The sequence below is a fragment of the Numida meleagris genome, chromosome 1 (genome assembly GCF_002078875.1).
Source record: "Numida meleagris isolate 19003 breed g44 Domestic line chromosome 1, NumMel1.0, whole genome shotgun sequence".
NCBI lineage: Eukaryota > Metazoa > Chordata > Aves > Galliformes > Numididae > Numida > Numida meleagris.
The window spans coordinates 58,570,561-58,595,942 of NC_034409.1; the positions used below are offsets into that span (position 1 = coordinate 58,570,561).

The window sequence follows — 25,382 nt, forward strand, 5'->3', positions numbered from 1 at the left end:
AGAGATGTGGACAAGACAAGGATGAGTTATGTGGTTCTCTAGACATCTCTTGATCTCTACCCTCACCAAGAAGGCCAGGGAAAAGGAAGTTAGATTTTTTTTTCTCTTAATTACTACAATCTCCTGTTCTTGAGGCTGCTGCAGGAAAACTTTTTTCTACACTTATTATCCCTATTTTACGTTTTACATGGTAGTTCACTCAATAAAAGGAAAGACAGATACCACATACAAAAACACTTTTATTATTGTTATAATTTGCTGTTTAATGCAATGCTTTAACTAGGGATACAGCTTAGCAGAAGTACATACACATATATTGCATGTAGTTTAATTGTGTAATTTCAAACCCTCATCACCTCATTCCTTCATGATTTGTTTTGGTGAAGCACCTTCTTCCTTTATTCTGCATAACATGTTTGAATGTTGCTGAATAAGACAGGTGCTCTTTCTCCAAATGGAGCATAACATTACAACAAAATTCCCAGCTAATGTGACTTTATCAAACTTTACTTTCACTGTATGAATATTGTGCATAATACGTATATATCTATACAGACTATATAAATATATATCTATAATTTATATATAATCAAATGGGTCAGCTTTACAATGCTAACCATAAACTTGTGCTTATCTTCTTTATGAGATCAAATGTACAGCATCAAGAATTTGACCAGTCCCCGACTTGTAAGAGCCACAGTTCTCAGTCCTACGATAGGATTTTTGATATCATGTTCATGTAATGCATTCCCTTCTTTTCAGTATTTATTTTGAAGAAAAGAACACAATTGTTTCAGATATATATATAAATGGATAACAGATTTTCCATACCGTTAAGTTAGAAAAAGTCTCAAGAAGAGATGAGGTTCTTCCTTGTACATAGAGCTTGAAGATAATTGGACATTCATTGCAGATATATTTACATTATAACTTAATTTGAATAGCACTACACATACTGTATTATTTCTGTACATAGTCAAGATATGCTGCTGGTAATGTTAAAACACACTATCTAAAGGTATTTACAGACTGCTAATCTCTGTTTTTCCAACCACCTCTACAAAGTGGCCCCAGTATTAAGGGAAAATTATTTGAAGGTCCATTTATTGGCAACCATGGTACTCTTCCCCATATAGTTTTTATTACTAATACTGTTACAACCATTTTGTACTTCAAAGAATGGCTGTCTTTGGAGTAAAAGTGCAGAGACAGAACTAGTGGGGAAAGAAATCCCTCCCCTACTCCAGCAGCCTGCACAAGCCAGAAGAGGAGAAAAAAGGCAATTGAACATCGACCTGTCCTTCCCTTTACAAAGTTAGGGCATACTAAGCCTATGCCCCTGTGCTTTCTTCAGAGCTGCCAGATGAACCAATCCAAAGGTTAAATACTCAAAGAAGTCATTCCTTCCAAAGATTATGATAATAAACACCTTAAACACTTGCCTCACATGCTATCCGTAGCTGGTTTTCCCAGAGTCAGAGCACTTTGGGGCACCTAAAAGTGTTTCTATGTGCTTCTTTGCAAGTACTCTCTAACACACAAAAAAGAAATAACAAAACAAAGCCAAAAAGCCCCAAACAACAACCCTAATATATAATAACTCATTATAAAAGGGTGGGGAAAAAAAGTAGCAACCCAATGGAATTTTTCAGGTTATGCAAAACTTTGGGAGGGGAAAAAACACTTGATTTTTTCCTCCCTTTTATTTTAACTATGTAACCATAGAAGCCTTAGAGTTGGAAGGGACCTCTGAAGGCCATCTAGTCCAACTCCCTATGGAATACCTCTAACAAATCTACCCAGTAAACTGAAGACCTGGGAGAACTAATATGCTCATGTGACCCACTAGTTCCATAATATAGAAAAAAAGGCCATAGCAAAGGAAGGAACAAAAAAAACCAAACACGCAGAAATAATTGTGTTGGTTGAGGTGAATGATTGGTGTCCATCTCAACCTTGTTATAATTACTTTCTTAATCATGGGTTTCCAGTGAATACTCTTCCAGTAAGTCTGGGAATAAAAGGGCAGCCAAGGGAAGGGAAGACTGCCTTAGCACTGCCCAGGACATAACATAAATGTGTGCATGTTGCTACTTGATATTCCACTGTAAGAACACTCACTCTTTACCATCATCCACTGTTGTTTCCCATATGGACATAATAAAACTGGGGAGGAAGAGAGCTGATTTCATTTCATGTGAGGAATTTTCTTCATTCCAAATTAAAACCAGTGAAGAAAGGATTTACAAAACTACTTTCTACACACAGTATTTTGGACATCAGCAGAGGGGAGAAGACAATATTTTTGGTGGACTTAAGAGTCTGAATACCAACTTTCACAGTGCCTGAAAAGCAAGAGAAACTACATACCTGTAGCTAAAACACAGGTTTCAGATACTTCTTAAAGTGAAGGAAGAAAAAAGCTTTTTGTCAAGCCTGTGACAAAAGAGGAAAGGCAGAAAGAGAAACAAGAAAAGAAGCCACAGCAAATTAAGGGCCATCTATCAGCTTCCTTCAGGGAAAGATTTTCTATAAATTAAAAAAGAAAGATTTCTTAGAAGTGTAGAGCTGTTCATGATTATACAGGAAAAATAAATGGCATACTGTCTCCAGTGAGTGTCTCTAGACAAGTTTTATAAAATATCTGTAGACCCAGGGGGGGAAAGAAGCCTAACTCTTTTTAGCTGCTCAATTTCTACCATTTGCCTTGCTGGCAGCTCTGAATACAGAGCCATCCAGGAGGAGAGCTTTAAAAATACTGAAGGCTACTGGATTCTAAGCCCATTTCCTGTCAGTAAACACCTGCACCCAAAGGCCCAGAGCTTGTTTTCCAGTTGTTCTTTTCTTTCCTAAGTTTGACTTCACACAGGAAGCTCCCTGTTTTGTGAGAAGTAAAGATATTTAGGAATTTTTGTAAAGGGAAAGAAGGAAAACAAATTTTAGCAGCATGTTTCCTATCCTTGTAGCATAACATGGCTGTAAGGATGCTTTAGCAACTTGGTCCTAAACACAACAAGCAGGGCCAGTACCAGCAATTGTTTTGGGTAACAGGAGTGGCAAGGCAAAATGCTGATAACTGAGGTGAAAAATTTTAATAGTGTCACCTTAGCAACATTAGAGAAATCAGGTGCTCTGTCAACAGGATTGAAGAGAAGGGGTAAAATAATAAATATTAGGGAAGGAATTAGTGAATTTACTAGCAAGCCCCATGTAAGAGCAGATAAAGTAAATATTCAAATCCATGAGGAGATAGAACGAACAAACAAAAAAATAGGGTGCACCTCCTTCTGCCTCTGTTACAGCTGGGATGGCTGGGAGCAACTGCTACACTCTGAGGTCTCAAAAATGAGTGGACTGTTCTCACCCCAGCCACATTTTCTAAAGAGGATTCCTCTTGTTGATTTATTTTCCTTCACCAGAAAAACCCCAAAAAACAAAAAGCCCAAAACAACCATGAAATAGAGGGCTGATGGATTTAGCTGTTGCTTTTGTCTCTTTCACACTTGGTGGATAACTCACAAGTGATCCTTGGAGTCTATTTGAACACTCTCATACCCACAAGCATTTGTGAGGCTGAAGAAAGGAAAGAGAGAAAAGAGAGAAGGAAGGAAGGAAGAAATTTGACTCATATATATGTGTTGGTTGATTTCAGACTATTTTTCATCAGGAAATGTTCAAACACTGCTGTCTCCAAATGAACCCTCATGGTTTCTGATACATCAAATGAAAATTTTAAACATAAGGCTGACAAGTTTTCCTCAGATTTTGTACTAATTGGAAAACAAGCTTCTGAATATTGATTCAGATTCTTTCTTTCTCTTCTGATTTTTTTAAAAATTAATTTATATATAAATATTTTTTACCACAGATATCATTAATACTTAGGAATGTGCCAGTCAGACTGACAGATCACCAGGCCATTGTCCTTTCCTTGAAGAGTGAGGGTAGGATGGCCTGTGAGAGAGTGAGTCACTCACCATGGACTGCTGATGGGACAGTCCTGCTGCAGCAGGGCTACTCTAAATAGCTGGGCCTTTTTGGTTTTAGCTGCTTCTGGAAATGATTAAGAGGAAGAAGATGAGAAGATGAGAACTGCTCACTGCAGTATTTGTTGTTTTTGGTGTTTTTTCATGAGTCACCCACAGAGTTTTCTCAACTTCTGTGTAAAACCAAAGTGGCCAGTGCAGCACACTGTATGGAAGAGTTGCTGAGATCCTCTGGCCAAGCCTGGTGTGAAGACGTGGCAGCACCAGCAGCAGGGCTGTCAGGGGCCATGGGATGGTTGGGACGCAGGTGACAGCCTGGGAAGCCAGAAGAGGTATCCAGAGAGAGCTGCTTTTCGAGATCATCATCTACATCTTGCAGAACTATCTTTCAGAAGGAGAGTGAAACCTGGTAAACGTGGTTTGGAACACAAAGCAAAGAAATGAGAGCTTGAGAGATGTTCAAAAGAGCAGATTATTATGTGGCCCTGAAAGATTGTGCTGTGTTTTATCTTACTGATCCAGAGACCTGAGAAGTTCCCAGTGTCTCAGGGCAGGCTCTGCCATCCTCTCTACTTCCAGGACAGGATAGACAGTGTCATCAGTAAGGACTGTCTCTGCAACTCCCACCAGCTGCCAGCAAGCACAACATAGACTCAATCCCATGCAACATCTTGAATGTTAGATGATTATTTTCCATGAATATAAGCCATATTGGTGTGCGTCTTTGCTTTCTTGTGCGATCATACCATAGGTGTGTTGTTTCACCTATTTTAACAGCTGTGAACATAGATATATATGAAACAAGATGGAAACACACAGGATTATGTTTCTTGCAAACCTCTTAAATATGCAACAGCACAGCAAAAATAATTTTGTCTTTTAGGATCAAAAGTGGAGGTGACTTAAGGGAAAATTTTGGAAAACTTTATTTAAAACTATCTTTTTCCGTTGTTTCATGAATACTGGCCCCAAAACAAATTCTTTCCTCAAGGTATGTTGAGTGTTATGAAATCACAGGATGAAAAAGTATAATTGTAATGAATATCTTACACTTCTTAACCTATAGGAATATCCTCAGCTATTGGAGGAACTCATAATTAATGAACAAGTGACAGCTTCAAAAAACAGAATAAAGCATGGGAGCCCAACCTTTTGTCTTCCCTGGGCCTGAATGAAAAGGAATTATCTTGGGCTGCATATAAAATACATAGTTAATGTAAATAGGTAACAAACATTAGGTTTTTTTTTTAATATATATTGTCTTTTTTACTGAAACAAAAAAGCAACAAAGCATAAATCTAGTGGGGTATTTGACCTTGTTTTTGTGAAACTAATGCATTAATGTCTGGTTTGATGGAAGTGTTCGCAATTCTTACTGATTTTTCAAGGAGCTCGTTAGTGATTTTTTGATGAAATTTTGCTCTTCTTGCACTTCATCCTTGAGAACAGTTGTTCACAAATGTATATACTGCCAAAAAGTGGCGACATATATAAGGTGTGGTTGTGAAGTGAGGGATATTTTTCTGTGGTAAGATAGGTCATACAAAAATCTGGTAAAAAGACATGATTGAATTTTTGAGTTGAATGTTGGATTGCAACTCTATACCTTCCATTTGAAAATTTGTAGATAATGTATTTGTCTACTGAAAATTCACAAATTAATTATATTCTTTTCAGTCTTGAAACCTATTCTAAAACTCCTTTATCAAGATGGAAATCAAGGCTGCCTATTTTTCATCGTTCAAAGTACTGTGTTTAGCCAAAGTATCAAAAATGTATATTATTTGCCATATCTTGAGTTAGCACTGTACTGTGTCTTCCCCTTGTCCTGGGTTCAGCTGAGACAGCATTAATAGCACACTGATGTTTGGTTGTTGCTAATTGATGGATGTTCGCCTGGGTCTTGGCTGAACTGCTCAGAAGGGAAGAGCCACCTCCATGATAGTGTGGTGCAGGGGGCAGGCTGCAGTATGAGCTCTCCCGGAGCTCATGTGGCCAGCAGGTTAGACATGCCTGGAATAAAGCCTTTGCATACTTGCTGGAAAATTGAAGCTAAAAGGTGAAATAATCGTAGAATCATAAAGGTTGGTAAAGACCTATAAAATCATCTAGTCCAACTGTCAATCCATCACTACCATACCCACTGAATCATATCCTTCAATTCCACATTGTAGACACTGGTTTTCTTGAAAACCTCCCGGGAAGGTGACTCCATCACCTCCCTGGGCAGCCTATTCCAATGCATCACAACTCTTCTGGAGAAGAAATTATTCCTAATGTTCTCCTGGCATGACTTAAGACCATTACTTCCCATCCTGTCAACTGTTACCCAGGAGAAGAGGTCGATCCCCACCTTGACACAACTTTCAGGTCATTGTAGAGGGTGATAAGGTCTCCCCGGAGCCTCCTCTTCTCAAGACTAAACAGTCCCAATTCTCTCAGCCTCTGCTCTCAAGACTTGTGCTTCAGACTCTTCACCAGCTTTGTAGCCAGCTTTCAGCTTCACTGGACATGCTCCAGGGCCTTGATGTCTTTCTTGTAGTGAGAGGCCCAAAACTAAACACAGTACTTGAGGTGCAGCCTCACCAGTGCCAAGTACAGAGGGATGATTGCCTCCTTACTACACTATTTCTCATATAAGCCAGGATACCATTGGACTTCTTGCCATCTGGGCAGACTGCTTGCTCATGTTCAGCTGGCTGTTGACTTGCGAACCAATCTGCCCCAAGCCTCTAGCATTGCATGGGGTTGTTGTGATCAAAGTGAAGAACCTGGCACCTGGTCTTGTTGAAGCTCATCCTGTTGGCCTCAGAGATCCAGCCCATCTTGATCCCTCAGTAGGGCCTTCCTACCCTTGGGCAGATCAAAACTTCCTCCCAACATGGTGTTATCTGAAAACTAACTGAGAATGCATTCAATTCCCTCATCCAGATCATCAGTAAAGTTACTAAACAGGACAGGCCCAATACTGATCCCTGAAGAATGCTACTAGTTACTGGTTGCCAAATGGATTTAACTCCATTCACCACCACTCTCTGGCCCAGGCCCTCCAGCCAGTTTTTTACCCAGTGAACATTACACCTATCCAAGCCATGTTCTGCCAACTACTGCTGGACAATACTGTAGAGACGGAGTCAAAGGATTTGCTGAAGTCTAGGCAAACTACATCCACAGCCTTTCCTTAATCCACCAGGTGTGTCACCTGGTCATAGACAGAGATGATGTTGGTCAAGCAGGACCTGCCTTTCATAAACCCATGCTGACTAGGGCTGATCCCTGGGTTGTTTTACCCATGTCACATGATTGCACTCAAGATGATCTGCTGCATGACCTTCCCTGACACTGAGGTCAGGCCGAGAGGCCTCTAGTTCCTGAGACCCTCCTTCCAGCCCTTCTTGTAGACAGACGTCACACTGGCAAGACTACAATCATCTGGTATACATTCTTTCCCATTTTGGATGTCTGTACTGTTGATACCTAAAATACATGCTGAAAGAAAGGAACAGATGAGTTTATTTTATCCAACTTTTCTAAAGAAGTAAGATTTAGAAAAACATATTTTATTTTTAATTTTTTTTCCCTGTATTTATTTTTAACACTTTAGGAGAATGAATTATGTAGAAATGATCATGTAACTCTCTCCCCTGACGTGTCAAGATAGGCCTAGTGGATGTAGCTTTGAAAGACTCACTCAGTTTTGCAAGACTTAGTAGTGAGTAACTGTTTCTTATCAGCATGAAGATGAAACTTGTGGTAGTAAACATGATTCCATGCGAGTGGGGTTTGGAAAATTAGAGTACTGGCTGCATGGAGACACTTAGATGTAGCAGAATGAAATCACTAGAGGTGTAAAATCGACGAATGCCTAGTAAGATATACTCATCCAAAATATAATGTGGCCTTAATTTACTGCAGTTTAATCCTCCTCATTTTCCCTTTCTACTAGAAACTTGTACCTTGAAACATGAAAATTATCATAGTGCTAAAGTGCTTTGACACTCTTCTCCAGTCAGCTTGTCAAATGTAAAACTTAAGTCTGGAAGTTTAATTTTCCCACAATCTTGAAGGATTTTATTTCAAAGTGCATTTTGGAAGACTAATACGGTAACGTGAAATAATAGAATGTTTTAGTGTCCCGTTTTGTAGGTGGCTTTCATTCCAGAAAACAGTCTCTCAAGAGACTATGCAGCAAACTGCTTTTTGGTAATAAAATACGTAGGTTTACCTCCTGTACTGCCTGGAAGTTAGAGTTATGGAGAAGGAGGTAACTGTAATACGCAACATTCACAGACAATTTCAGTTTTCAGTAATCTGATACACTTCATCCTATCCACACAGTGCTCAGTTGTGCAATAAATATTTAATATTGAAATAGTAAATTCTTTGCCAGGCAGAAATAATACAGATTTGAGCTGGTGCAGAGTAGCGGATAATAACTCAACTTTGATCCTTGCCAGCCCGCAATCTAGACTATTTTGGTATCTGGTTTTGAATAATCACGGTTTTCTTCTCAGCCTTATTATTAGTTTTCTCTCTTGGCATACAGTGAAAATATTGCTCTATGTAGCACAAAATGAAAAGTAGCCAAAATCTTTTACACAAAGTAAAGATCTTGTCAATGATACATCTAGGTAGGACTCTTGTTTCACACTAAGGGCTTAGACAGAGCATGATCTATATGGGCACATCAGCTTCTCTCTTTCTTTTCCTCAAGAAGTAAATTGAGGATTTTGACTGATTAAGAACATAATCATTTCAAATTAACTGTTTTTTCAGCAGTGGCTTCGTCTGTATATGTAATTTTAAAAGGATGTAACCTCTATTTTCCTAGCTCATTTCTAGTCTTCACCTGAGGCTCTTAGTTTGGCCAACATGGTGGCTGAGTTGATGAGATCTTTGAATTTACAACTTCTTTTGATATTCTGTCTTTGTGCCCTAGAAAGCTTAGGTACAAAAGGGAAGAAAAGATGGGTGGAAGTAAAAAAACAATTCATGGGTGGATTTTATATGACAAAGTGCACAAAATTGTCTCAAAAGCTTTGGCTTGCATGAATGCTAAAACAGTCCTGGGATGTAGCAAGCTGGAAAGGCTATCTTTTTTTTCACTTTTATTTTGACTTAGTGGAGGGATCATGGGACAAAAGCCCCTAGAAGGGGGTAAGTGGCAAACTTAGACTGATACATATTAGGCAATGGTTACATGTTGAGCAAAAATACACTTTCATAAATCTTGCAGTTTTGGAAATGAGTGTCATAAAAGACATAAAATACGTTTCATCATGTTTTACATAACATTATGTTTCTCACATGACGCAAACAAAAATCTTTAGACAACCTTGAGCTTTAGAAACCTACTACGATTTGGATTCTGTAAAGTACTTTCAAGCCCCTATGTCTCTTCCACAACATTATTTTTTGAGTTCCCTTATTTTTTTTCCCTAGATGGAGACATTTTAAACACACAGAGAAAAAATAGATAGATACAGTGACCAAAAAAACCCAAGCAAACATAGATTCGAAAGCCCTTCTTCAGAATACTCTCAGAAAGTAAGAAACTGTGCCTTCGGTCCATAGACTTGAATAACTCCTCAGAACTTATGCACGTCCTCAAGATTTATTGTCAGTGATTAGAAAAAAAAAAGATCTTTAGTGTAGTTCTCAGAAGTGGAGTTGATGCTCCATCTCAGTATTTCCTCTAATGTCTTTGATTGCACATTCCATAATAGAACATAAAGTGCTATGGCATTGTTGTTTGTTTGTTTTATAATTTAATTTGGAGCTTCTTCACGTTTTCCATTATTTTATTATTATAATTATTTATTTCTTTACCTTGTTGCTCCTATATTCTTGTAATGGCACATAAGAAGGTGCTTAAAGGTCTTCTTGAATGTGGCATTGCAGAGAGCATAACAAGCAGGGTTGATGGTGCTGTTGATGTAACAGAGCCAATAACCTATGGTCCATACAGTACCAGGGATGCAGGACGCACAGAAGCTGTTGATGAGCACCATCACGTTGTATGGGGTCCAGGTGATGATGAAGGCCAGGAGGATGGCTAAAATGGTCCTTGTCACTTTTTTCTCTCTAGAAGGTGGTGGTTTCTTTTTGGCTGGCTGCTTCGTCATCTTGACGATTTTCCGGGCTACACTATTCTGCTTCTCATCCCCATTGGTGCCTACAATCTCCACAGTAGTGTTGGTGGGAGCACAGCAGTCACCCTTTTGGGACTTGGTTACTATCCTGATGCATGTCAGCTTGGAGTTCTCCACTTTGAGATGGTCTTGGGAGGCAGAAGTCTGGCTGGCATCTTTGGCAGCTTCATCCTCTTTTGTATTGGAAGGGACCACACTCACTGAGGTGGAGTCATTGGAGCTGTCCTTCTCCTCCCCTTGAACACAGTTTTCCGTCACACTCTCTCCAGTGGTTTTTCCGTTCTGAATTTTGTTGTGTTCCAACCCATCTGAACTAGTTGGGATGTTGTTATTGTTTGGTTTCACTATTTTACCTTGGACAAGGCTGGGGGAAACTGGATCCTGATTTTGGGCAGCTTCCTTTTTCCCTTTCTTTATCCGACTCTTGCTGGCTCGAGAGATTTGCCAGTAAAGAACAGTCATGATTATAACAGGCAAATAGAAAGCTGCAATGGCAGTGCCAAAAGTGACAGCAGGATTGGAAAAAAACTGAATGTAGCAGTCCTTGTCGGGGACAGTCCTTCCCCCTACAATGAACTGCCAGAAGAGGATTGCAGGGGCCCACAGGATGAAGGAGAGAACCCATGCAGCTGCAATCATCATGCCTGCCATCTTAGTGGTCCGCTTTACAGGGTATGTCAGAGGCTTGGTGACACAAAAGTATCTGTCAAAGCTGATGATAAGGAGGTTCATCACAGACGCGTTGCTGACCACATAGTCAAGAGCCAGCCAGAGGTCACATACCACAGGCCCTAAGGGCCAGTAGCCTATCACAGTGTAGAGGGTATATAGGTTCATGGAAAAGATGCCTATGATCAAGTCAGCGCAGGCCAAGCTGAACAGGAAATAGTTGTTGACAGTCTGCAGGTGCCTGTTGACTTTGATTGACACCATGACCAGGATGTTCCCAATTATGGTAACTAAGCTGAGAGACCCCGCCACCAAGACGATGAAGACCACTTCAATAGTTTTATAGGGGCTCTCCAGAGCTATTACATTTTCAGAGGAAGAGTTTATGTACGTTGAGTTATTCATTTCTGTGCTGCTAACAAGATACTCAATTATCACTCAATTAAGCCTGCAGAGGAAAGAAAAAACATATACCGTTATGAAATTAGTCCCTTTACTTTTAGGAAATTGATCCCTGAAAAACTACTTGGAAAGAATTTAAAGGTAGAAGATTGAGGGCAGAAGAATCATTCAACTCATGCTAATGTAAACCCCCTTAAAATGTATAATATCCCCTTAGGAGTAACGTTGCAATAAGATTCCCTTAAATATATTATAAAGATACTACACTAGAATCCAAATTTAGATTTTTTAATTCTCCTACTTGTTTCTGTCTTTGTCCAGCAACTGTACGTTGATTCCTTCCCTTCTAACATCTTCAAATAAACCAATCAATTCCTGGGAGTATGTCATTCTTATAACCCAAGGTGAAGATGTTATTTACCATGAGCTGGATCATGACAAAGTGACTTATGTCTCCTTCTTTTCTTCATGTTCCTGATGGGTATGCTTCTGTAAAGTTTATGGAGCAAATTTGTGTCATCTCTCCCCCTGCTTTTCTTAAACTGCTGGGTTTTTTTTGTTTGATTTTTTTGTCATTATTTGCAAAGATTTTGCCATTTTGCCAAACTGAAGTTATTAGTCTGCTGATAAACAAAAAAGGCAGATCTATTGAAGGCAATAGAACTGGTAAACTCACTTCAGCTCTCTCTCTAGCTGTCTAGTTAGATGTATATAAATTAATTTTTTTTCATTTCAGAAAAATTAAAACAAGTTTATACATTCTGTTGACTATTTGCTCCTGGAAAATGTTTAGTTTGTTTGTTTGTGTATATGTTTTTTTTTCTTTAAACATGGCGTTCTCTCTTGATGCTCGCTTGCTTGTACTTCCCTCATTATAATTTTTTTTTCAAATCACAATATTTTTAATCTATATTGCATAGAACTATGACATAAGGTATGAAATGGGTAGCAGGGAAACTATAAAGAAATAAACAGATAAAAATCAGTTCTCTTCAAATACAGCGACTCTTTTTATGCTCTGTATACCTATCGGCAGTACTCAATAAACATTAATTAAAATACTAGCAATATATATTTGCTAGAAGACCAACAAACAATACATGCTTTTGCCTTAAGGATGTGTACTATCCTTTTGTGCATCCCCTTGAAATCAATAGAATGTGCTGGAATTGTACAGCCAGTCTCTGAGCTCTCATTATTTATGAGCTGTGCTCAAGGGATTATTGAGGCATGAAGGCCAAATGTGACAGAGAAGTTAAATTGTTTCTAATTGGAATATTTTCCCTTTTTTCCCCCCACCCAAAAGGCACCACTTCTTTAAGACAGAGCTTCTAGAATTGGAGATTCAGTCAAAGGAAAGTAGAAAAAATTCAGTTATGTTTGAACCTTCTATACTTCAAGGGTAACAAATCCTTCTCTGGCTCCTGTAAAAAAGCTGTTGATGAACAGAAATATATAACCCATGTCACTTAAATGTAGCAATGCATTTTTATTGTCATTTTAGCACTGCGTATTTTCTTTCAGATGCAAAAGGAAGAAGGTGATGTCAAATGTCAGCACAGCAGTAAAAGCCTTTCTGACCTCCAAGAAAAATAAGCATGCCTGTCTCTGTGGAAGTCAGGATGCTAAACCAGGGTGCAGGCTCTGTGTCTGAGGTGACTTTGTAATCTGGTAGTTTATACTTAAAGAAATAGATCTGGCAGGATATGGGTCTCATCGTTTAAAAGATTTGTTTACCATTTCCATGGTAAAGTGCACACATGGATAAATAGAGGATTGTAAGGCTAGACAGATTTTTTTTCTTCAGGTATATCCCTAAAATCCTTGGGATGAGTTTCAAGAAAACAAAGCGGTGAGGAGAAATGCTTTAATTAAATATGTGTTTTGTATGGTAAGAATAGGCCAAAGGGAGTATAATAGGCTTTATATTCTGTGCAAAAAATAAAAAATAAAATAGGAGATTAGCCCAGAAATCTTTAGTCTATTGGACTGTCGTATCAGCAGTTCACTGTGTGCTTTTCACCCAGGGACCCTAGCTGAGCAGCTGACTGTCCAACTAGGTATGCAAGATATCAAATTTTGGGGATTTCTCCTGAGTAGAGTTATTTATGAACATTCTTGACAGAATGAATATTTGATGAAAAGATGAACTAACTCACATAAATGTATTGATTTCAAAAAAATTGAAAAGCATTTGTGATCCAGGGCTCTGCAGCTACCTCTGGTGACAAAGAAGGAGAGAGGGAACAAGAGAGGCTGGAAAAAGAAAGGAGGAGGGTGAGAGAGAATCAGAGGAAAACTTCATGCTTTGTAATAAGAAAACAGATGTTTCTGTACAATAACATTGTGACAAAATGTTCAGACTTGTTTTTATTCCACTGGAGAACTAAAATTCATTTTAAAACATTGAAACTTGTGAAACTGAGTTACTGTCTCCCAAGCTAACTTTATTCCTCAGTATTTTCAGATGGTTTTTTTTTCCCATTTCCAGTGGAAATACTGGTAATTCCACTGATGTTATTGTCTGGGGTGCCGGGAGCTGAATGGAGCCAAAAAGCTAGTTTTACCTGTTAGGAATAGGATTTCACTGTGTTCTTTTGAATGGAAACAAAGCACAGGAGTCCCTTTCCCACTGTTTTCCCTAATTTCCCTTTGCACGAATCTCTCCTGCTGTGAGAAAGCTGATAGTTCTCCATTGCTAATTATATTAACTACTGTGGTTTTCCTAGGTATAGAAGAACATGGGAGAGAATTCTGTTGTCACACACCCCAGCAAAATCTTTCTTTTCTTGTATCAATATGACTGCAACCTGAACCACATTTTCCTGTGTGTGTTGATGAGAAGGTAAAGAAATACAGAAAAGTTTGATTGAAATTGATATATCTCATCACTTCTGATAGCACTACTATTTTACACATATAAGCAGAAATAGGGGTATTCCTGTGTAGTAATCTGAAACATGCCAAATTTGCTGTACTGTCTCTTGCTGACCCCAGTAGGGTTTGAATCATGCCCATAGAGAGGTTTCTCTTCCTTACTGGGACCACTTACTCCATTAGAACAGGATTGCCTGTGGACTACTTTTATTTTCATCATGCCACAGAGCCCATCTCTCTTGCTGGAGAGGCAGTTGTTATGGGAACAGATGTTACTCATCAGACAGACCTATGGACAGAGGCATATTAAGGTAATATGACCTCCTATTATGAGAAGTACCAGATCTTGCTCTTGAGCAAACAGAGCTCTCTTCTGCAAGCCCATGGGTATCTGTGTGAGCAGCACAATATGGCACTGACTCCCATGGGCTACCATAATTTATCCTTGTGTATGAAATACATTCTTGCTGAACAGAGAATAGCCAGAAAAGGCAAGAAATTTCTCCTGCGACCTGAAAAACACTCGAGTTCATTTTCTGAAATATATTTTAAAATATATGTCTTCATGAAATGTAAACACTATAATCACTGTGTGGATAATGTACAAGGCTGAGAAATATAAATATAATATAAAATAATTGTTTGATCTTTGGTAAGTGGTTGAGAAACATTTCCAGTGCAGTAGTTTTTCCTCTCTAAAGAGTTTCTTCACAGTGCTGAAAATCATTCCCTGCCTTTCTGTTCACCATAGGTGTTGGGGGTAGATTGGAGAGATTAGTTGGGCTACACAATATGTGCACTTTTGGCATTGTTTCATGCCAGGTCTTTTTGCAGTGGGTGGTAGACAGGTCAGGTAGAAGCAGGGCACTGGTGGATTGACCTGAACCCCTGTCACCACCCACAAGGAGAAACTCAGCCAAGGCTGGAGTAGATTTTCACAGAGCATTCTGGTAGCCATGGTCTATTTCTCAATATTTCATGTATTGTTCCTGCAAACCATTTCATCGGAAAATGGAACTATTCTGAGGGTAAGAAAATGAAATTATGTAATTGAGGGCATTCATCCTAGAAATAGGAGGGCAAGGGGAAGTGGTAAGGACTGCATATCAACCTTAGGATCACAATCTTGCAACAGAACTTATTTATCAATTACATTCCGTTGATTCTGTTTTCCATTTGCCCTGACAGGATCTGATCCCTTCAGAAATCATCACAATTTTTCACTGAGAACAAATCACTAACATCTGTCAAAAAAGAGACTATGGAAATGTTTACACTGAAAAAAAAAGACTGATATGCCATGCCTGTAAAATTTTGTTAAACAAATCCTTCCTTTGTGTTGTATATATTGCCAAGTTAAATGTGGTAAGGATTTAATGGCTTCTTTCAATCCTCTGAAACTGTAAAAAGGTCAAGAGATGAAAGGAAGCAAACAATCTACACCTGAAATTCGTATTGGTGATTTAAATGGGAATACCCAGTAATCTATGTGCATAACTACTCTGAGTATTTTTCAGCTTTCAACACTCAAACAAGAATATACTTTTCTAACATTTATTTGTCTTTGATCCAGTTCCTCTCTCCAATATGAACCTATGCAAAATGGATTTGATTTTTGCCGTATCAAGAATAAAATTATAGTTTTCCCTAAATTGAATTTGATCCTGAACTGCACCGGCTTTGATTCTAAGTTCATTTCTGGCACCATTTAATACCATACTGTGAAAACAGAGGAAAACAAAAACCCCAAGCCTCTGACAAATACACTATGCACATTTGTCAGATTTTATTATAGACTTCAAGAGAGATGATAGACCTTGTCTGGGCTCTGGATAAAAAGAAAAGACATTTCAGAAAATATACCGAATATGGGAAGACTAAAATCTTCACTGTATGTGCTACCTCCTGCCATCTATCTGAAACCAAAACCATCTCTGCAAAATGCTACTGCTTCTATGTGGTCCATTCTTCTTATTTGCATATGTTTGTTTTTCTCAATCAACACATGTCCTACAAAAAATGATACTCTTCATGACTGCCTGGACCTACTCCTCCCCATCTCATCGTTAAGAGTATCTAAGGGCAAAATAAACAGTTCATGCACAGATCTTGAAACGGTGTCACAGAGCATTAACAAAAGCAAGCTAACACTGTGCCACTAACAACTGAAATAAAGCAATTATAATAATTGTAAAAGCAGCAGGGAATTGAGTGTGAGTAGATGACTGTCCCAGCATCAGCATTACTGCCTCAGTGCTATTGCTAGGACCTGAGGATTTGTACAGTTCTTAAACACATCTTGCTCACTGCTTTTCCCTTGATGAATCCTTGATGAATATAATGCCATGAGCCTAGCTAGCTCATATTCAAAATTCCACAATGAAAAGTATAGGCAGTATATACAAAATTCAATCTGTCTTGTTTCAGATAAGATAAAGCAGCAGTTTTTCCTCAAAATTTTGGATAATTATGTATTTCTACTAAGTTGGTACTGTTGTTTTTACTATTGTGCCAATAGTCTCTTACTAGTATGATTACTCTTATTTTTCTGTATGTGTAGCTTTGGTTGTAGATATAGCTTTGTTTTTCAGGACCTGGCTAATCAAGAGAGTATTTGTATCCCATCTTTGGGCAGCTGACATCACTCCAACTTAAACTCTGCTTCTGTATGCACTGTGCAAACCTGAAAAATATATTTAATAGGCATAGTATTACCTAACTGATTTTGATGCAAAAAAAAAAAAACAAAAAAAACCCAGCAACGATATTTGGCTCCTGAATGAGTAGAGATGCCTTCACTCACGTGTCTCCTTATCCTTGGTAGGATTTTATATAAATAAACCTTGGTTACAAAGAAAGCAAATAACCAAGACTTGTGGCAAAGATATGGCAAGACTTTCCTCTGTGTTGCGGTGGAACCATAACAATGTACACACATATGATACAGTCATCCATATAGTAAGAGGAATGGAATATAGTAGTAATTCCCTCTAAGTCCCACCTACAATACTCTGCATCTCAGCATGGAAGAATATTTACATATTAGAGGGAATCTGCAGAATTCCAATTGAAACAGACAGAGTCTTTGCCCTCTGCACTTCAGAGACAGTAAACAGTTCAGGTCCCTTCAGCTTTGGAAAGCTAAAAAGGGTAGATTAGCCTTTTGTTTTCCTTTACAGGTAAGCTGCAGAGTTGGGGAATGGAAATGTGGTTGCTGCAATCAATATAATTTTAAAACTCACAAATGAGAGAATGAAATCATTGTGTATGAAATGTAAAAGGAGACAGTTATTAAGGGGAAAGGAAGAGGCTACTGTTGTTATCCTCAGGTGCTCAACATTGACGGGTTTCTGTGGCATTTCACCTGACATTTACACCAGCTGAAAGTACAGGATCCTGGAAAATGAGGCTGACACCTCAGTGCATCCAAATGCATGTCAGTCCTTCTCCTGTGTGCATGTCCAAGGTGGAATAAGGAATGAAAACATAAATGAAGAGAAAGAACAGGAAAACTTATTGGGAGCATTATTAATTGCCAAGCTCCTTTAGAGAGTTGGTTAGGGAAGCAAAAGTCCCTGGAGAGCTACCAGATGTCATGTCAACTGAGGATGGGACAGATATTGTAGGAATCTCACAATATGTACTGTTAGTCTGTGCAAAAAGACAAAATATTGCTGTGTTACAATGATCCATGACTAAAAGTTATTTTTAATACCTCTCTGTACTATATCCATGTATAGCCTAATCTACATCCTCAGTGCACACTGCCAATTAACTACAGTACTGGGGTTCCCGAGTTAAAGACAGTATGCAAAGTGTTTCTGCAGCTGCAGACAGCAACAGCTCTTTAACACAAATTTTAAATATAAGGAGTACAGAACTGAAACTGTGAAATACTCCTCAGAGACTTAGATGTGCAATACCTATTATAATAAATGGTGAATCAGCCAAGAGCAATGCAAGTTAAGAGATCTTAGAGAGATTTTAGACATCTCAATTTATCAGATGGAACAATGTATAGATTTCAGAAAATGTTACCCAACTTTTGAGGTGGGGTATATTTTATGAATAAAGCATCTATGAAAGCCATGGCTCCTTCATCCTCCATTTAGAAACATCCAACAAGACTACACCCTGCAGTGTCCTTGTAATAAGATGTCACCACTCGTCTCTTTAATCACTGACTAAGGAAGGAAAAGAATCAAAGCATAACAAAAAAGCCTAAATCTAAGAAATATGCCAATGTACCATGTATCCTATTAGCCAACTCTGACTATGGAAATCGTGCAATAACTCTGCTGGTAGTTGGCATCTTATGACACTGAGTCCCTCCTCTCTTGTTCTCCTAGATTCTGTATATTGAAGTTCCAAAGAAATTGCAGGGTTTAGCTTGAAATATGAATAAAATAGTGTAGAATATGTACTACACACAGACGGAAAGAAATCTCTGACATGGATGGTCTGTGCAACAAATATTAGATATCAACAAGTATCTGCAAATATTAGAAAAAAGTTACATTTTTTTAATGTGACCTATCCACTTTCCTCATGTAATTTGTATCTTTTGAAGCAAGTGCCTTAGTATGCTACCTAGTGAATAAAGAGGACCATGCATCTTCTGAAGCATCATACCGTTCTCTGTGGAAGGCTGAACTAAATGGATAGGGTCTCCACCTAGAGGCACACAAAGGCAGTTGCCACTCAAAGCAGTCGTTCCCAGCAGTAGTCCTCAAAAACGTGCTGGAGATTTGCTTGCAAATGAAGCATCTCTGAGGTGGAGGAGCCCCACATTTTATTATAATTTACATTTTATTACAATTTTTGTGTTATTATAATTAAGGAGAATAGCTATGATTTGATTGAATAGGGAAATCGTTAGATTTTGATTTATTAGTAGGAAACAGGCTGACTACTGAGGTATAATTAGACTGCGATATTCACTGCACAGACATGTGTGCTCAGGTATGAGTAAGCATTTTTATTTAGCCATCACTTTGGTTATGATTCAACTCAAATTATTGTTGCAGAGTAAGTTGTAAAAGGGTCAGAAGAGTGACTAGTGTCATCAAAAGGCAACAGAACTAGGGCCTAGCTCACACCTCACACACATTTCATCAGTGGACCTATGCTCGTTTCTATTTGCAGAGGCTTGCTGGAAAAAGGAGATCAAAACAACAAATTTCCGCAAGTCAGTTCCTTTCCCCACCCTCTACTGTGCCATTGTAGTTGGAAGTTGGCTGAAGTTCGTCACACAAGTCAGCCTGAACAAGATAAGTTTTATCTGACTCCAACTATCTTCTTCAAGCACTTTGTTAAAATATCCACCCCAGAACTCAGTCTAAAATTATATGTATCTGCTGCCCTGATAAATGTTCCCTCAGCAGAACAGTTATTTAAGCTTCTGTTAGGATTGAATTGAAGATCATTAGATTCCAGGATATATTATCTAAAAGAACAGAGCCATGATAGGTAAGTACTCCTTCTGCAGCCCAGTTTGAATCGGAGGCACAGCACTTCGTTATCCTCATATCAGCCATCATGCCTGCGCTATTAAATAGAAAAACCTTTTGAGAGCTACTCATAGTCTCCAGGTGACAAGTGATAAAGCTGGGGAAAGAGGAGAAGGTTCAGAAGGCTGAGTGAAACTAGCTCGTAATTTGTTCTGAATACCTGGAGTTAATGCATCTCTTATTTAAAATGTGTACTTATAGACTTAAATATAAAAAAAGAGAACTTACTTACACACTATTTATGTTTTTTCTTAGTTTAAATTCAATTTTTCTGCCAAAGCCTGTGACACTATTGTTGATGAAATAATAGTAAAGAACTACAAGACAGTACAGGGGGTCTTGCAAAGGTCTACTGATTAAATCCCTCATCCTGCCAGTGAATCCAGCAAAGACACTGTGACATTTCAGTGAATCTCTGCAAATCCCTTCAAGTTGTGGTTGTCCTTGCGGGACCCTGAAAAAATCCATGGAGACTCTCATTGTTCCTCAGAGATTTTGTAACATTCAGCAGTGTTGCTGACAGAAATATTAACAAACTGTAGGCCTAAAGAGACTCTTATTGTAGTTAAAAACAAAAGTCTTTCCTTTTCCCTTGATTGGAATTGGTACTAGCCCACTGCCTTTTATCAAAGATTTCCTTATTGACTCACTTATGATCTAGCACACTGACATTGGAAGGTATCTTTACTCAGCAAATATTTTTCAGACTCCTTATCAGCCCATTGTGATCACTCTTGCATGAAGTCCTCTAGAGCTTTAAAATCAAATCCCTTCCATTTCTGTGTCCGCTAATCTGGGGCAATTTTTACACATCTGTTTTTCTTACTCACCTGCCTAAGACACAGATTAGAAGTATAGAGAAGAAAACTGACTCAGATGCAAAAGGATTTGGCCCAAATTCTTTGCAAGAATTTAAGCATATATTATACCCAAGTTCAAACTTGTTTGTAAGAGAGCAACTTAATCTTTTTTTTTATGTCCGTATTTCTGCGGGCCCATTTAAGGAAATTGTAGAGAAATAGTGAAAGAACTTAGTTAATTCCTTACCATATCAGAAAAGAGTGGTACCTAAATTCCCAAAACAGAATCTACATTTCCAAGCCCATTTTGCAGTCTGAAAGATTTTTTTTTTTTCCCAGGAGTTAGATATAAGACCAAAAGTATGCACAAGTTCATGTTCCCTGTTTTTCTGGAAAGATGTTAACAGTACTTACACTTTTAAGATGTTTTAAAATTTCAGATGAAATGCTTGCTGTAGCTATGTATGTTTACAGTGAGTACATGATCACCTCCCCTTTTGGAAACAGAGAATCTTGAAGATTACATATTCCTCGCCAAGGGAGGTAATATTTATCTAGAGATATGTTTTTCTGTGGCTTTTAAGTACAACTACTACATTATTATAGGCTCTCTAAATCTGACTGTGTCACATTCGGCTAAATGACTGCTACCTACTTTAATTCCACAAGCTGTAGTCGCAAACTAATATAATTTTTATTCCACAGCAGGCTTAAGAAATCCATGTCTAATTCTGTCTCTGATGCATAGCTCCAGATATTGGTCTCAACACACTGCAGTTACACTTAACAAGGTAAAATATCTTAGCTTCACCTGTGAATAATTCATCATGGCATTAAGAGAAACCCCTATCCTATGCTAAACAATAATGCAACATTTAATAAGGTTAACTTAATAGCAGGAAACTGGGGGACTCATCTCTGACCATGTACCTTCTGTAAGAATAATATTTAGCATCACTAGGCCAGGAAGACTGTAATCTATAAGCAAATGGTTTCAAGCTTTTTACTTATTTTCATTTTTAGAGAGATGTTGCAAAGCTTGAACACTTCACACTTTGACCTCTCTTGCATGTTTGTAAAAGCTAAGAAAAAAAAAGAATGTTTGAAATGCAAGCTTTTAAACATGCTAAATGGGATTATTTGAAATCAAAACTGTTAAAGGCCTGAGGAGTAGTACTGATACAGTATAGAAAAAAAGATGGTAATTATTTTGTAAATAGATTTGTACTGTGAGGCATGAAAAGGCTACAGAGGAAAATGTTCCTAGGTGCTATGGCTTCAGGTCATCCTCTCTGTCATAGGAAGCAGTAGTCAATGATTGCTAAGCATGATAACTTATACCCCAACCCCTTGTCACAGGAACTTTTTGAAAACAGGTATGTAGAAAAAAATGCTGTTTTTCCACATAGGATATTGCAAATTGCTCTTATCACTTCTACAAGGAGGACTATGAGATATATAGCTGCCATAGTCATGGTGATAAATATGTGATGTCCCTTTAAAATTTCATTCTGATTCCAAAATTAGTCAAAAACAAAACAAAACAAAACAACAACAACAACAAAAAACACACATAAAACAAAGACTTCTGACAAAAAATAATTTGATTTTGAGATTCAAAGACTGTGTTGTTGTATTTTACCTTCATGACAGAAGCACTGTATCATTTTCACCAAGACTGTTGCTAGAATGTCATGACTTACTTGTGTGAAGTCAGCTTTCATCTCATTTCTGATATTGAGGATTTGAAACTGTTTTTATTTATTTCCAGAAATTTCATAATTGTGTAGTAGATTACTCACTCCCTTCATTTGGTAGTCTTATCTGTTGTTTTTCTTGCGATTTCTGCTTCCTCACCTTAGACCGCAGCAAACATATCTGCGGAAGAAGACTGCTAGTACCTTTCATTTCCTGAGGTTTTAGTTCACCTTCTACAATGTTACTTACATGGTCCAGTTCTCTCAACCTGGTTCCATCTTTACTAAAAAACCCTTTAAATTGATACTTGATGGTAAAGCAAGCTGATGGGAAGTGAAATACTACCTAGATAGGAGTACCATCTAGTAAAGTACTTTGGGAACAATCTCCATCAAACTGCAGAGTCCCTTGGTTGACATGTCTGAGATTAAATCCCTCCCACTGTGCTGTGCCATAGCAGAATCTCTCAGTAGCAATTGCTGCATTGCAACGTGCCTCTGTGTAGCACAAACCTATCTGATGGGCACCAGTGCATGCCTAAAGAAAGGCCTATAAGGAGGTGTGGGGGGAGAGAAAAGAGAAAATAAATGAGTTGAAAGCAAGAAGAAGCAAATCATAGGAAAAAAAAAGAGCTGAGGTGTGAATGAAGAAGAAAGGAAGTAAATGAGGAGAAGCAAGGAAGAGTGACTGCAAGAGAAATGTAGCATTATGCAAGAGCATTCACCTATGCTCTTTGAAAGCATACAAATGTATTTTGACAACCTCTGTATGAAATGGGATTTTATGTTTTTCAATTCTCCCGACATTTCCTATTTTTCAGTGAAAAAATTTTAATCTGTTCTGCTAGAACAAAATTTTGTAACAACAAGGTGAATATTTCTAAAGATGTCTTTGAACATCAATGTCCATTCTAACAAACAAACATAGGATCAAAACTTCCTAAACAAAATCCCCTCATTTTCGTCTGTTAAACTAGGTCAATTTACAATTAATATTGAACTGTTTCTTTGGAACAGTGGAACATTTCAGAAAAATAGCAAGAAAGTTTATAAAAACTTTTTTGTAGATTAAAAAAAAAGTTTTTCTTTAATTACTGTCTGTTATTGTCTGTTTTCATAAGAAATTCCTTACTGAACCTATTTTCAGTGTCTATGTTATTCCATGACAGCCCATGGAGACACTGGCTAGCAGTCCCTTATGTTTGTTGCATACTGAATAAAGTCTCAAAGCGTTGAGTGAATTGCAGATTCAAATCTCACCTCCAAGTGTCATTCAAACATTTAATTTCTTAAATCGTGCTGCCATTTACTGAGATATGGCCTCCATAACCTCTTTGGTGAAGGAAGTCGAAATGATTTTTAGAAGTTACCATTCATTCCAGTATATTCAGTTTTTCCATAGAGATGAATTTTTCCTCTGCAAATTTATGTTTCTGTTTCCTTTGCTGTTATTTATGGTGTGGATATGAACCTATTTCCCTCTTGCCCTGTCATTCTTTTCTTGCTCAGTTCATCGGCAAAGTCATGAGCTGGGATTTGGGATCCTTGGCAATCAATTCTGTGATAGGTCTGCCTCTAAAAGGTATGAGATTCAGATAATCAAGCAGGATTCAGATATTTATGTCCAGATAAAGCCTGTTTCATAGGAGCTGAAGCTATCACAAATTGTATTTCTCTCAGGATTTCTGTATCTTTGCCTGTGATCCCTGATAAATTGTACAAAAATACAGTGGAAAGAAGTAAACAGCAAAGGGGAAGTGTATCCGAACTCCTGGGACCCCCGGATCCTGGTGTCCAGAACACCATGTCCCTGCTGTCTCAGATGAGTTGGCAGAGGCACAGTTCAACACCATGGAACAGCTGCAGCTCTCTGCGGAGTCACGTCCTGGGGATTTCAATTGTCTTTGTATCTTCCTCAGCACCCTTCCCTCCTTGCTGTACTACTAACTGCTGTCATTGCATCTCCTCTCCTTAACAACACCTCTCCCTCAGATCTGAACTGTGGCTTATGGACTGAGATAGACGCACATCACTCTCCTCTTGCTGCTACCTTTTTCTTTTTTCTTTCTGCCTAGTGAAGCACCTTTAACCTCTCTTGCCTTTCTCATCTTGTTCTGCAGCCTCTTGCCATTCAGGTCAGTCTCTTTGCTGTCATGTTTTCTTAGGTTAGTCTGTGTTTTCCTCATCTTCTCATCTTTCTCTACTTTCTTCCCAGTGCTCAGCTCCCATTTCTACAAACATTTTCAAATGCAGAAAGGCAAAATCGTTCATGCAGTCTATAGTAACCTCCTAGAGGGGTCTAGCAGGACGTGATCCTGAGATTGAATGCTATGGTGCTGCCCTCTCACTCAAGATGAGTACGGAGCAGTAGTTCTACTGTATAGCTTACAGAAACTATTCTAACCTTGGTCAGCTTTTCTCCAAAGTTTGTAAGAAGCTTCAGCACTGGTTATTCCAAAATTGTAAGTCAGATTTGCTCCCTATTTGAAAATTAACATTAGGGCACAGTATCCTATATACAATATCCTTTATGTAAGAATCATAGAATCATTATGATTGGAAAAGACCACTAAGATCATCTAGTCCAACATTCTGCCTATCACCAATATTGCCCACTGACCATGTCTCTCAGTGCCACATCCACACATTTCTTTAACATCTCCAGGGATGGTGACTCCACCACTTCCCTGGGCAGCCTGTGCCAGAGCAGCACCACTCTCTCTGAGAAGAAATGTTCCTAATGTCCAACCTGAACCTCCCATGGCACAACTTGAGACCATTCCCTCTCATCCTATTGCAGTTATCTGGGAGGAGAAGTTGACCCCCACCTCACCATAACTTACTTTCAGGTCGTTGTAGAGGGCAAAAAATTGTTAGGATGAGAAATGCAGAAGATCTCTGAGTGGAGCACAGGGAGATGTAGCCAGTCAAGACTGAGATGTTTTGCCAATCCAAGTGTTTGACTATGAGGTGAATCAGATTCATCTGAGCAGAAATAACTTTGAGTGAGTATAAAGAATAGCATATTGCAAGGGTAGATTAAAGGGGCAACCATAAAATGGCAGAGAAGTGACAATACCCAGTACTAGTAGTGACTGAGCTGAAAGGAACATAAGGTGGTAACCTCACCAAATTTATGTATATATAATAAGTAATTATTTTATATATATAGAAAGTATGTGCATGTTAAGCAATTTCCTTAAAAGCAAAGTATACCAACACAACTGCTGTGCTCATTAGCAGTGAGACTCCCAGGTGAGAAGGTGCAATCAGAATGGGAAGAATGAGA

The 25,382-nt window shown here is 38.4% G+C and overlaps 1 protein-coding gene and 1 long non-coding RNA gene across 2 annotated transcripts in view; one reads left to right on the top strand and one right to left on the bottom strand.

Annotated features, from left to right (window-relative positions):
* Positions 1-25,382, top strand: part of LOC110394663 — a 38,589-nt gene that overhangs the window by 8,307 nt on the left and 4,900 nt on the right. Inside the window, exons 3-4 of the long non-coding RNA XR_002435789.1 lie at positions 13,939-19,555; positions 21,102-21,187. This is a non-coding gene — a long non-coding RNA (uncharacterized LOC110394663). The remainder of the gene's footprint in view (positions 1-13,938; positions 19,556-21,101; positions 21,188-25,382) is intronic.
* Positions 222-25,382, bottom strand: part of CHRM2 (cholinergic receptor muscarinic 2) — a 108,963-nt gene continuing 83,802 nt past the window's right edge. The window contains exon 2 of the mRNA XM_021388602.1: positions 222-11,255. Within this exon, the coding sequence (XP_021244277.1) occupies positions 9,812-11,212 (1,401 nt within the window). The 5' untranslated portion in view covers positions 11,213-11,255 and the 3' untranslated portion in view covers positions 222-9,811. The remainder of the gene's footprint in view (positions 11,256-25,382) is intronic.